Source organism: Malaclemys terrapin, chromosome 4 (genome assembly GCF_027887155.1).
Source record: "Malaclemys terrapin pileata isolate rMalTer1 chromosome 4, rMalTer1.hap1, whole genome shotgun sequence".
In the NCBI taxonomy this organism is placed as follows: Eukaryota; Metazoa; Chordata; order Testudines; family Emydidae; genus Malaclemys; species Malaclemys terrapin.
The window spans coordinates 82,445,812-82,460,422 of NC_071508.1; the positions used below are offsets into that span (position 1 = coordinate 82,445,812).

At 43.0% G+C, this 14,611-nt stretch overlaps 1 protein-coding gene across 6 annotated transcripts in view; it reads right to left on the reverse strand.

Annotated features, from left to right (window-relative positions):
• Positions 1-4,467: 4,467 nt before the first annotated feature.
• The window catches only part of CELF1 (CUGBP Elav-like family member 1), a 93,988-nt gene continuing 83,844 nt past the window's right edge, over positions 4,468-14,611 (reverse strand). For all 6 annotated transcript variants that reach the window (XM_054025745.1, XM_054025744.1, XM_054025742.1 and 3 more), the window contains 2 exons: positions 13,749-13,917; positions 4,468-7,413 (listed from right to left, as the gene is read on the reverse strand). In XM_054025745.1, coding sequence (XP_053881720.1) covers positions 13,790-13,917 — 128 coding nt within the window. In that variant the 3' untranslated portion in view covers positions 4,468-7,413; positions 13,749-13,789. The remainder of the gene's footprint in view (positions 7,414-13,748; positions 13,918-14,611) is intronic.

Genomic DNA, 14,611 nt, shown 5'->3' on the forward strand with positions numbered 1-14,611 from the left:
TCAATGGGGGAGGATTGGCTGGGGCCCCTTTAGGGGTGAGCTCCCATTTAGGGAGTTTATATAACCCATCTGTGGTGTTCAAATCATTGTATTTGCCATCTTGTTTCTCCCAGAAGGAATGCACTGGAGGACCCACTAGGGGTAGTCAGTTATTTTTTGTCAAAGTCCAAATTTCTTGGTCAAAGGTATTGTCAAGGTCCAGCCTCCAGAGAAAATAATAATACCCACCCCCCCAACAATAATAATAAGTAAATGAAAAGATTTCAGGGTCCATTCAAAAGCGTCTGGCGGTCCGGATTTGGCCCATGGTCTGCCTGTTGACTACTCCAGCTCCATCCTATGTGGCTTTTGTGTGCTTAGAGACTACTATAGAAAAAGCTAAGGTACACAGAACTGTTCTTCCTCAGGCACACATGGCTAGGAAGGGGTTAAATAAAAGGGCTTTGACAGCTTGAGGCTCTCACTCACATTTCTCCCTTAGTATTTAGCTGCCTTAGATTCTGGGGCAGGAGAATGGCCCTTCCTCATAGTGCTTCTTTATATGATCCTCTTGAAAAACAATATGCCTGAGGTTGAACTCCCCTTTGAGGGAAAAAAAAAAAATCTCTTCAGATTCCTGGATCTGGAGACGCAGCTAGTTCTGGGGTGGGGCAAGGCTGCAGGCTTCACCCACTGGATAGGGGCGTCAGGGTAACAGCCACCCAAGTGAAAGCAAGATCATGTTATTTTCTCTGCTGGAGCAGATGTTCTGTAAAATTTCACTCCACAGACTGTCTAAGAGTCACTGATTCAGCAGAACTGCTCCTTGCTGCTTTTGGATCACCTTACTCAGGCACTTCTCCCCACTAGTAACCATTGCTTTGGTGTTCCTGTGAGGAAGAGGGGGAGGCTGTGGAAAACTTTGCCCCCTCTAACAAAGATAGGTCCGTGGCTGCAACGGGGACAGAGCTATCCTACATTTGTGGCCACAGACCTGGTACCTTTTTACCTTTGGGTTGGACTCTGTTCTGCTGAAAGCCATAGCCTCACAGACCCAGCTGCTGCAACTGTCTTCTTGCTGAGATGAAGAGAGACAAGTAAGAGCATGTCTCAGCAGCTAAGGAGTTGGGGAGGGAAAGTACCAGGAAATGTGCTGAGCTGACTGCCTGGTCAAACTGAGAAGAGCCACCATCAAGCTCAACCTGGTGAACTGAGGAAGACAGATACACGTACTCACAAGCAACTTACCAACTTGAAGCCAATGCATCATAGCTGAGGGCAGGTGGATAGGTGGAACCATCTTGGCCACTTAGAGCCTTACCATCCAGGGTTTCTCTGAGGAACTAAGACTTGTATTGTCATTAGCAGGGCACCTTGCTTCTTTCTTCCACCCCCTCCCCCAAAAATCCATACACGCCTGCCTCACCACACCCTCACTGTCCGCCTGCTTAGCTGCTCACTGCTCCTTGGGCACCAGTTCATCCTCCCTCATTGCACATACCCACTTTTATGCTAATTGCCTTAGCAGCCCGCGCTCCGACAATTGTATACAGTGCAATTGAATATGAGATGGTCTTAAACGTTTTTCATTTACACCTGTGCATGAGGCTGCATGTTGTAACTCAGAGCAGAATTTGGGCCTTAGTGTGTAAATTGGTTGAGGGATTTCTTAGAGCATGAGAGCGGACTAGCTTGATAACTTGTCTCCAGTCTGCTAGCATTCTGCCCTCTCTGCTGCGCCTGATGCTGAGGGTCAGGAGGGCAAAGAAAGAATCAGAAAACTTGCTGCTGAAAGGTGGTGTTCTGTGTAAACCAGACACAGCCCCTTCTACACATAGGGTTCTAATCTGAGTTTCCACAACCTGCTACTGACACAACTACTGTTTGGGATTTGCCCTGTGACAGGCATAATCTACTTTGCTGTGTAATCAGGAATCGTTCATCTCACATGAAGAGATGAGTTTCCTGATTCAGCTGCTTCGCCCAGTCTTCCACCCTCACCCCCACCTCTAAGTTTGTCTCCCCATCCTCCCTTCTAAACAGTTGCTAATTAACTGCACATATAGTGCATCACACAACAGGTGGCACAGCATCTTGCTCTGTGATTGGTGGGTTGCACTGGATGGAACACAGGACTGAATTATCTAATGCTCAGGGCTGCTCTCAGATTTATAGTCATTATAGGAAGTACTGGGTGAAGTGGAGTGGGCCAAAAGAGAGGAAGGACACATTGGAAATGGAGTCTGTGGCTGCCCCAAGACTGTGACAGTCTGAGTAAGGGACTTACATATGAGTCAACAGAAGGAGAGGTGACATTATTTTTGAATTTTAAAAAGACTGAGAAGATGCTCACTTGCTGGGTTTAAACTTCCATGGTACTTTCCCCAAGATTTAGGGATATTAATGTTAATATCCTGGCCAGATTCTAATTGAATCACATTCCATCTACCCAAACCCCTCAATCTTACACAACAGATTTCACTCCAAACCACTTCACAGTGCTTCACAAACAGGGATAGCTTCACCCACCACTGAAACAGTGGAGAGTAACACTACCAAATAGGTTAGGACAGGAAGTGAAGAATACTGTATTCAGTTGAAGCGGCCAGAAAAATTTAGGGAAGAAGAATGTACAGTAACTCCTCACTTAAAGTCGTCACGCTTAACGTCGTTTCGTTGCTGATCAATTAGGGAACACACTCATTTAAAGTTGTGCAATGCTCCACTCAGGTTGTTTGGCTGCCTGCTTTCTCCACAGCTGGCAGCCTCTGGCCAGGAGGGAGGCGGAAGGAGCGGGGACTTGGCACACCTCCCCCATCCCTCCCCTGCTCCTGCGTTTTGGAGGCAGGAGGGAGGAGTGCAGACTCGGCATGAGGCTCCTCCTCCCTCCCCTGCCTCCCCAACCGAACGCGGCATGCCTCGGGAGGGGAGAGGAGTGAGGACTTGGCACGCCTCCCCTATGTGGCAATCAGCTGGAGGCAATCAGCTGGCTTGCGGCGTTTAGAAGGCAGGGGAGGGAGGGGGGAGGAGCCAGGACGCAGCAAGCGAAGTAAAGGGGGAGGAGATGGGGTGGGAGAAGAGGCGGGTCAAGGATGGGGGTATGGGGGAAGGAGTGGAGTGGGCGGGTTGAAGCCCCCGCCTCTGGAGTTTGCAGAGTAGGGGGAAGCTGCCCTGGAACCTAACCCCCCCATTTACATTAATTCTTACAGGGAAATTGGATTCGCTTAACATCATTTCACTTAAAATCGCATTTTTCAGGAACATAACTACAACGTTAAGTGAGGAGTTACTGTGCTTCAAATCAGTGGTTTACCAACTGTGGGTCATGACCCAAAACTGGGTCGCGGAATGGAAGGGACTGGGTCGCGGCGGCTCTGGTCAGCACCACTAACTGGGCCATTAAAAGTCCCGTCAGCAGTGCTGCCCAGCTAAGGCAGGCTAGTCCCTACCTGTTCCAACATTCTGCTGCGCCCCAGAAGCAGCCAGCAGCAGGTCCGGCTCCTAGGCAGGGGGGCCATGGGACTCTGTGCGCTGCCCCCGCCCAGAGCACCAGTTCTGCACGCCCATTGGCTGGTTCCCCAGCCCTGACCCCCTCCCGCAACCCAACCCCAAGACCCCGCCCCAGCCCAGAGCCCCCTCCCACACTCTGAACCCCTCATTCCAGGGCCCACCCCGCTGCCCTCACCCCAACCCTCTGCCCCAGCCCTGAGCCGCTCCTACATCACCTAACCTCTCATCCCCAGCTCTGTTGGGTCACGGACATCAACAGTTTTCTTCAACTGGGTCGCCAGAAAAAAAGTTTGAAAACCATTGCTATAAATAACCCCAGACTCCTGCTAAATATTTTTTGGGTAAAAACCTCTCCTCTACAGAAAAATGCCTCCCATGTGTGTGCAGAAATGCTGTGCACCATCCCGCCTCTGTGGGCAGGCAGCTGTTCACCTTTTGGTGTGTGTTAGGGGCCCCAGGACCCTGTATCCCAGTTTAGAGAGACAGTTGTATGTATGAAGAGTCCTGGAACACTGCACCATAGGTCAGGGCCCAATCCTACTCCTACTGAGTTAATAGTTTTGCCAGCATGGGAGAGAAAGAGTAAAATTCAAGGGAAGATAGGAGATCTCTCAGGAGAAGAGAGAGAATGAGAAGGACCAAGAGAAAGAAAAGCATTAATTTAAGTTAGTGAACAGAGAAATATTCAGAAAAAAAAATATAGGAGGAGAGAAACTGGAGGGCAAGATAAAAGGATAATAAACTCTTGCCCATGTCTATTCACAGTAATAGATTAGCACAGTGCTGAAACCAACAGCTATTTTATATACTCAGAGAGAGTGGCATATCATGAACATTTTGTCTTACATTGCCTGGCTAAGAAATAGGAAGGTATTCCTCCATGCCCCTTTCAAACCCAGCTGGCAGAGTCCCCTCTCCTCACCTGCACCCATTTGTAGAGTGAGAGATTGAGATTCAACACAGAAATGACAAACAGACTCTTCTCAAACAGTTTAATAGCAAATAAACAAAGGAAGGTACCACACTTGGCATATACAAAATGACTTGTTGGTGTGTCTGTGCAATTAAAACAGGTTTAAGTTCCCCATCGGGACAAAAAGAAGAAAAAAAAAAAAAAACAACACACGAAGGAAGAAAATTCCTTTAACACATACTCGCTCGTTCCAAACTTGTAACAAATCTTTTCATTTTTAAATCCACTACACAAACTCCGCGATCAGATCAGAAAAGCAACATGTGCTCCTCTGCTTTTAAACCATTAAAGTAAAATCCATAATTTTCTACAGAGTACAACACAATTTCACACAAGAAGACATTTTGTTTTGCAAATCAAAACAAGAAAAGGAACAGCTCAAACAAGGTAAAGAAAAGCATTTCTACAACTGAATCACGACTTTGAGTTGATTAAATCCTGTTACTGCAGAACAGACTCTACATTTGGTCATAGTGGCAAATTGTTTTCTTGTCACATTGTGAATCACTTTACATTGTTTTCTAGTAGAAAAGGCAAAAAACTGTACAAAACCCCTAGTGTTAAATACGTTTGTACCAATAAAAAAGCCCACAGGTTTGTCTCCAAAATGTAAATTTTCTTTTTTAAATTATTCACAAAAAGCAGCCAAAAATCAGAAAGGCAGCTGCTGCTCCACTGTCTCAAATCCATTAAAACCACCACAGAACAATTAAAACAACCAAAGAGAGAAAAGGAAGGAAAGGAAAGGAACATCCAACGTTTGGCATTTTGGTTTTCTCCAGAGATTTTTCCACAGGTTTCCCCAGAGTTCCTTATGGAACTGAATGCACATTGTATAGAAATGTATTGGCAAAAATTACTCAATACACTGCGGTGTCTCAGCGCCCCAACTGACAGATGGCCTGGTGCATTCAGACTGTGGGGCTAACAGCAGTCATCTCACAATCCTATCTCAAAATGAGTCTCCACCATCTTTTCACACAGCCTCATCTCCCAAGTCCCAGATCTATAAATCACAGCCAAAAATAACATGTATTGAGAAGTAGTGAAATCCCCAGCCAACTCTGGGAGGGGAAAGAATAAATCGTCTTGTTCCCTTTTCACCACCCCAAGCACAAAGTAACCTACACAGCCAGGAGATCAGTCTCACATCCTTCCCACTTTCCAACCTCTCTCCCCCTAGGATTTTACTTCATATTCTTTTCCCACTCTGGGGTCCTTCACCAACTCACCTCCCTTAGTGACTAGGGTCTCCCCATAGCCATAGTCTTGCAGGTGCTTCCAAGTGCCAGTTTCTAGCCATGCAGTCTCACAGCGGATGGCTTTGTAGGACCAGGGGAAGCCAGCTGCCCTTAGAATAGTAGCCTGTACTGCAGGGCAGGAACAGAAACTGCTTGACTCTTTACCCAATTAAAGACTAAACAAAAACTTAAAAAAAAAAAAAATCTCTATAGAGATTCCCCAGCTAAGACCCCTGAGAGGAGAAGCTGGGGTTGGTACCCTGTTCAGGTAACAGCGTAAGAAGCTGTTGTATTGTGCTTGTCATTTGGGGTAAGAGCCAGCAGTTGCATGACTAGGCTTATGAAGGCCTTCTCTAGGATATTCTGAACACTTTACTGCCAATGCTAACCTAGAGCCACTAAGCCTCCCTCCACCATCTAAATAAATTTAAATAAATAACTGGGGCTGAACCTCACAAAAATTATGCCCCAAATTATATAAAATAAAATTTAAGAATGTATGAAGGGAGCCCCAGTTCCCTAGGATTTTAAAAGCAGAATTACTGCAACGATCCCTCACTTACCTGCTTCCCATCTATCCTGGTCTACCAAAACTCCTACAAGAACAATGCAACCAACCCTCCTCCTGGGAGCCTCTGATAGCTGTAGAGATGGAACAAGGCCCAGATGCTGTGTCAGGCAGACAGTCTAAGTGCACAGGTAGATGCCTCAGGTGACATCTGATCAGAAATTTGTCACACCAAAAAACACCAATTTAAAAGGATACCTTTGAAACCCAGTAAATTGCTCAGTTTTTGCACAAACTATAGAAAACAGAGAGGTGAAGGTGATATATTCGAGGGTGTGAAGAAAACAGCAGGAAACATGCACTATTTGAGTTTGGAAGAATAAAACTAAAACAATCACATTTTGCTGAAGAGATTGTAGTTACAAAAACAAAAACAAAAACAAAACAAGCATGCTGGGGTTTAACAAAATACAACATCAACTTCGATCAAATTTTCACTGCAGACAAAGGCTGATAACTACACAGGAAAGGAAAAAACAGTAAGTGCCAGGGCAAAAATGCCGCTACAATCAGGAGAAAATATAGTTCAAGTGTTTTATGCTGATGCCACTCAAGTCAGAGTTTGAACTCATAAAAATACAAGCTATTTCCTCAAGCACAGAAACCATTTCAGCAAAATGTGACCAAAAGCCTCCTGAAAGGCTAAGTCGCATCATTCAATTGACTTTTTTCTTCAGATTTTTGTTTTTAAAACTAAGCACACAGAAAAAACTAAGCCGAGAAAGTGACTGGCTGTATGTTCACAGAAATACAAATACTCCACGCGGTATGCTAGCAAGGCTGCTCTGAAGACAATTACAAAGAGTCAGAATCACAAAATCAAGTGGTTATCTTACGAAGTTCTAGAAAAATAGAATTTTTTTTTATATTCAAATGCAAGTTTAAATATTCTCCTTCAGCAGTCTTTCTAGCAAAACCAATTTGGCAGCACACACACACACAAAAAATAAAATAAACCAAAACAAACCAAAAACAAAGAAAGAAACAAACGTAATAAAAATACACATCAGCGTCAAAGGTCAACACAAGGTCAAAGGTGAGAGTTCAAGCATCAGAGAAGCTGAAGAGACAAGGATTTGGACGATGTACTTGAACGCCACATCGACATGCTTTAGGCACAACGATGAACAAACGGCAGGAATCTAGAAAAAAACAAACCAGAAAGAGGGAGACCCACTGAGTTACACAGAGCAGTACATCCAAACAAGGAGAGAGAGAACAGGAATGGGCACTGTACAATGAGACCTCTTGGGGAGGGGAGTTGACAGGGAGGGCAGCACATGCCAACGATGGACAAGTAAAAGTCAAAGTACATGGAGGACACCAAGTAAACATCAAAATGCAAGAAATAAAATGGAAGCAGAGGCCTGGATTTCCCTTTGGACACTGGTTTTGTGGGACTGCTGTGCATTCACCTTTGCCCCATGCCCAGTGTCCCTGCTAGCTCTGCTTGCGAGAAAGACAACAGAGCAAGCCCCACCCCAGGAGCCCACCTCCAAAGATACGGCTCCGGGATTAACACCCAACTCACAGAAATTCAGACAACAAGAGACAGGACAGAGGACACGGGGGTAATTCACAGGTGATTTGACAGTTGAGACCTTTTTATGTCTTATCAAGGGAAATACTTAGGTAGTGGTAGCCCAGGAAATCCATGCTCTTTGCTTCAGCTCCAGTCCCTTCCCATCCCTTAGGAACCCACAAAGTGGGAGGGTTGGTTGATTTTAGAACCAAATGAAAAGACTGTACAAGACAAATAAGCGGAACCAAAAATCCCACACAATAGAGAAGAATTCCTTAAGACTTGTCCTAGCTGAGCCCTTTTCACACTATTATACCTGGGCAGAAATTTTCCTTTCCCAACCCTTTCAATAGAAAGTCCCCTGCACTCTGATTTGCGAGAAGGGGATTCTGCGCACTGAGAAACTCTACAGTCACTGTTACCAGTTTGGAAAACTGGAAGATATATTGCCTGAACCTTTCTTGAGCAGAGTTTTCAGATCTGATGGGATCCCTACCAAGGGATGCTAACAGCTTTGCTGTCTTCTCGTGGCCACCAAACTGCAAAAGAGAGGGAGCCTTTTAGAGGGAACGTGGAAAGTAGAGGAGAAAGGGGGGTATCTTTTAGGATTCCACTTTACACCAGTTGTGGTGCCATGTCCTTCAGAGTCTCTCAAAACTGCTTAAGGGTTGCTGGTGAGTGATGTGAAGCTTTCAGTATCCCTATGAGTGAACCTGATGATTCCACAGCACTTGCAGCTAGCTCATGGAGCTCAAGGACCCTCCTCTGAATAATGGGGCAACAAAAACATGTTGCCACAGGCTGGCTAGCACTGGTGGTTTGGGTTTTCTCCCCATGCTTACCCTTCCAGAGACCGAACTGAGCAAGGAGACTGAGTGAAACCTCAGCTAGCAAGAGACACTGCAACATTAAACATTATTTCTATAGTTCTAGCAGTTTTTTAGGTGCTTGGCAAACAACTACAAGGACCAGGTCTCTGCCGCGAAGAGCTTACAATCCAGAAAGGCAAAGTATCAGTGGAGAAATGGGGCATGGGAAAGAACAAAAGCTAAGGGTTCAAATGACATTTAGCAGACATCATAGGAATTCCTTGTGTGGTTTTGTCTTTTTTTTTTTTTGGTAGATATTTTCAGATGTCTTCTCTGTCAACAACTTTGAGGGAAAGACTAGGATTCATTAGAGGCCTTTTGGAAGAAGTGTCTAAAGGAGAGACTTGGATGAAAGACTGAAGAGGTGGCAGGTTGGGGCACATAATGACATAAGGAAAGGGAGACAGTTATTTCTGTGTCCTTGTTTCTCTCTCTCATTTGTGGGTCGATAACATTATACTGAAAATTTTCTGCATTCTATATTTTATACTTTGTAACATTTCCGCTTCGTGATCCACAACATCCTTATATTTGTCTGTTTGCATAAGGAAAATCCAAATGTACACTGTGGGCATCTGCGCTCTTGATTTGTAATTTTTTAGCTATGACATTGCTCAGGTGAAATAGTTGTGTAAAAAGGTGTTTCACTGAGCTGTTTTTAGATTGCTGCTGATTATCTGTTTTATTTCAGGAGGAAGTCAATGGGTTCACAAGTATGCAGAATTCCCTCTCCCCTTCTATACAGCGATCAACAAATGGAATTGCCTGAATTAATTCTGCCTTGCAGGCAGGTAAGTTTCCAATATACATTTTACTGTCTAGGTTAAGGGCTTTTTATTTAAGGATTTAATTGCCTGGGTGGAATTTCCCATGGTGATAATTGTATTTTCCAGATAAATTTAACTTGTTTGATCTATTATCTCATCATTAAAACATAAAAGATATTTCCAAAAATTGTTTCGGACTCTTTTGGAAAGTTCTAAGCCTAAGCAAAATGAGGGTTGATTTTAATGAATATTTATCAAAAGCATTTTCTAATAAATGCAAGCTCTGCATACTGGTAAGATAACTAAGTTGTAAAGAGACATCTAATTTTAGACTCTGTTATTTAGGTGCTGAAGAATCTAATCAGAGTAGGTTTGCTACAGCTGTAGATATTAAACAGTATCAGGCTAAGCCCAATCACAGCCTTACCTAATTCTTTGCTCTTAATATGGGATGCCAAGTAGAATCAAATGTCTTCTGAAAGTCGCAAAGCAGGCAAATACTTCCCCCTTGTTTCTATGAAGCAGATTGTTATTTACAAGGATCTGCAGAGTACACATGCAGTCTGGAGTTCTGTGGTTCAACAGAAATCATACTGGATTTTGTTGTAGAATCTCTTTGGAAAATCCAGATTCTTTAGATTAAGAGCATACAAAATACTTTGCCCATTTGGCTATTTAAGCAAATCTTTCTGTAGTTATTTGAACTGAGTCAACTCTTATGCCAATATCAATGTAACATGAAGACATTTCAGAGAAGTGCATAGATTATAACCAACCTAAATATTTTGCGATAGCGTCCGATATTTAAGTATTTCAGAATGGGTCAAGTCTGTCCCAAATAATTTTGCCAGTTTCAATTACGTAAATTTTTTTCTTCTCCCTTCCAGTCTCATCTTTAATAGTCTTTGGTAGCATACAAAGTTTTTCTTCTGGGGACAGTTTCTCATTTGGATTATTTCTAAAGAGTAGTTCAAAGTGATTTTACCAGATTTTTGTCACAATGGGCTGCTAATTCAGAGTCTGCTTTTATGTTTAGTCAATTTATTCCAATGGTCCCCAAAACAGCTGACTGATTTGATTTGCAATAGAATGAGAGCGATTAAAAAAATACCGGATTTCCTGCCAAAGAGCAAGGAAGAAAATTCTGTTCAAATCTGGAAGGAATGAAGGAAGAGGCAGAAATCCCTAGTTTGTAGCAGCTGCCACCAAGCAGAAATGAACACACTTATTTTATACAATCAGCTGCACTGGGCAGTAAAAAACCTCCAACAGTCAGAGACTTGATACATTTATTAACTTTGGCACTACATGCCTGGACACACCAATAGACTGAATGAAGCTGAAACAGACACACATTTAGGGTCCAATCTTTAGCTGGTATAAATTAGTGTAGCTCAATTAAATACAATGGAATTGCATCAATTCAGAGATGCTGGGGATCATGCCCTTAGAATTTAACCTGCATAGATTTGCATTGGCAATACTTGCATTATAGTCATGCCAGTAAGGCACAAGAGCTAGCCCAGGTTAGGCTTCTAGTAAAGATAATCTCACTATCTGGGAAGAGTCATAGAGCTAAATTCATCCCTGGCATAAGTGGGTGAATCTTCCACTTAAATCAATGGAAGTTACACCTGTCTACATCAGGGCTGAGTTTGGTCAGTACAAGATGCAAAGGCTAAAGATACTAAATACAGAGCAACTGAAATGACTACTTAAAGGAACAGGCCCATGTTTGGGGTCAATGGAGCAAGGGTCTCAGCAGCATGTAGCGTACTATAAAAGAGTGACTGTAGAGACCACAGAGTACAGCTATCCCCTCCACTGATTCACAGTATTAATCCTTCCTCATTTAGCAGTTAGTCAGCCTGAAAACAGGCCACTGAAAATCAGTAGTTTCAATCATGCACATAATTGTATGTGTAAAACAATCACATTTAGGATTCTACAAAACCCTGGCCTTTTTTCCAGTGAAATAATTTAAGTAATAAATATTCTCCACCCTGGAGCGGTATAAAACTTCTATAAAAATAGAAACAACATTCTTGGTTACAGCAGGTCATGCTTGGAGCGGTTGCTCCCAATCATGATCTCTCTTCTTTTTTTTTCTTTTCTTTTTTTTTTTTGCAAAGTATATTTATAAAATAATCCCATTATGACCTTAGAGGCCTTAACACTCCAACACTTTCTTCTCAGAAAACCAGGACACATCTCTCCGAGTGCACAGAATTCAAGTGTACACGGTTCGCCTAAGTGTATGTATGTATGTTTATAGAGAGACCCAAATAGTCAACATGAAAGGGTACCATATGCCAGCATAAATGGGAAATTTGGCAGTCTCTGCTTTTAACCTTTTTTCACCACAATATTCTCTGTATAATACTGACAATTTCTCCTACCCATCTGCCAGCACTACAGACAGGTTGGCACCAAAAAACTATTTGAGTTTCAAACTCATCAACAGAAAGGGCACTTTACCCTGGTGCTGTGATGCAATGGGTCAGGCCTGGTATTTGTGATGTTTAAGAGTCCAGGGGACCCAGTCCCTGGATATGCCTGACTTTCCCCATGGACTGTAACAGAGTATCTGTAAACACAGGCACATTCTAAACAACATTTCAGGGGCTTATGGCTCCTCCTGCTAGAGTAGAGAAGGAAGTAAACACCCTGTGTCTGACCCCACATGCTTCCTACTTTGGAGCCAGCTCCCGAACACAGGATTGCAGTGTTACTTGGTGGGCTGAGGAAAAGCATCACCCCAAACTGGGAACACAAAGGAGAAGTGGAAATGGAGAAAATATGAGGTAAACGGAATCTCTATTAAAGATGTACAGAAACTGTAAACTTCCCGTGTGACAGAGGTGGATTTTGATGGTTAGAGCACTAGCATCTACTGTGACTCCTTGATGTGCTTCAGGCCAGAGTTTCAAAGGGGCTTTGAGCCTCCTAAAAATCAGTGTATACTAAGGCCGTGTAACACATTCTTTGCACATTTGTGAATTTGCCAATGTGTGTGTTCAAGAGGGGAGTGTCTGCTCTTCCTTCAACATATTGGGTGACAGCCACTGCCAAAGGCAGAATAAGACTGGGTGGTTCAAGGTCTGCTCTAGTACACTCACCACTTTAAAAGAAAACTGCAGTGTAAAAAATAAATCTTATTTCTATTCCAAATCACATCACAGAATTACTAGTGAGCAGGAAATTGCCTTTGGAAAAGAGTATGACTGCGGAAACAGCTCCCACTTGGATATGCAAGGCAGCAGAAACCTCAGAAGCTGTTGTAAAGTATGCTGTATTATTTGTTGTTAATTTAATAGTGTAACAATAAATAATTAGCATTTAGATTGTGCTTAGTGAGTATTAATTCAAAGACCTGTGAGATGGACATTACTGTCATTATAGAAATGGGAAAACTGAAGCACAGGGATGGGAAGAGATTTGACCAAGGTGACACAAAGTCTGTGGCAGATTTGGGATAAGAACTCAGGAGTTCCTGGCTTCCAGCCCCAAATTTATTCCTCCAGACTACAGTGCCTCTCTAAACCCTAGCAATATTCCCAGCTGATCAGTCAAGAATAAGATTTCCTAAACACTGGGAAATTCAATTAATATGTAACTCTAGATGGATTATGAGGTTTTCTGGGCAGGGACAGTGTCTAAAATTTTTTTATAAAGTGCAGTGTACATTCACAGTGCAACAATAAATACCACTTTATATAGCAAAATAATCACTGCAGTTTTCTTTTAACCCATTAACCTCTTTGCTCTTCTAGATTTTTCACCTGCTCTAGAGACAGATTCAGATAGGAAGTTCCCACAGAAGACATTTAACTAAAGAAATACGAGAGCAAGGGGCATGGCAAAGGCTACATGAGGTCTGCTCATTGCCCATCTCAAGGTGGTTCTCCCTCCCCGCCTTTCTTTTCCTCAGTGCTGTCTGGTGTCAGTTCTGCTCCTCCTTCTTCCCTCTGGTGTCATGTCAGTTCTGCTGCTCTTTCTACACTCCCCCGACTCCCCCACTAAAGTAGCTGGCATTGGTCCTTCTCAACACACTGGATACAAACACAGCAAACTTCAAATAAGGAAAAACAACAACAACAAAAAAACACCTCAGTGATATGGCACCTAAAATCCAAAGTAAAATACTGGAAACAAAATCACAAACTTGTCCTCCATCCGAAGCAGAAATCCCAGCGGACGCTGCAGCTGAATCTTCAGGGGGAAGATGTGCCAGCTAGAATGGCATGGATCAGCATCCAGGACTGTAAAAACACAGCCTTAGGACTTCGAATCACTAAGTGCGCTCCTCCCCAACTTACCAGAAGATCCTTCTCCCTCCAGTCCCAAAGGGGAGGGGCGCTCAGTATGGCTTGCTGTCATTCTTAGAGCGCTTGAGCTGCACTTTCAGACGCTTCATGCCAATTTGAAAGCCGTTCATTGACTGGATGGCAGCCTGTGCAGAGACAGGATTGTCGTAACTTACAAAACCTGGGAAAAGGAAAAATACATAATTATAGCATGCTCAGATCCCAAACAGACAAGTGGATAAGACTCTCTGCTACAAGAGCTGCATGTACCCAGGTTATTCTCAAGGTAAACAGGTATGCGTGAAGTGCCATTTTCAAAAGCTCATAACTTCACTAGATCACTCAGGCACTTCGCAAAGATTCCTGGCCAAACTGTAGCTTTCTATCACAAGCCACTTTGGCACAAGAGCGGTTTAAAAAAAAAAAAAATAGCACTACAATTTTTTTTCTAAACAAACAGGGAAAGGTTTTTCCACCAGTCTCCTCAGATTCAAACATAGCTTACTGATTTTTTGTTCAAACTTCCCAAAAACTCATCCCTGCGGAGAGACCAAACTTTGAAATTTTCAGTCCAAAAGATGAAAACTTTGCAAAGTTATAAATAATTGCAAACAGGAGCTCAGCATGGAAATTTTCATGTAATCTTAACTATAGCTATTGACCATGTTCCAGTTATGAGAACAAAAACTGATTTATTGGGCATAACTGAAACCTAGCTGATAACTTTTGTAACAGGAATGTCAGTATAGGCAAGGGGAAGAGAAGTGGCGTTGTATGTTAGAAATATTTACATGCTGATGCACTACAATTATACAAAGAATAAGTATGTTGGTAAAATTCTTTGACTAAAGCCACAATGAGAAACAGTGGGCATT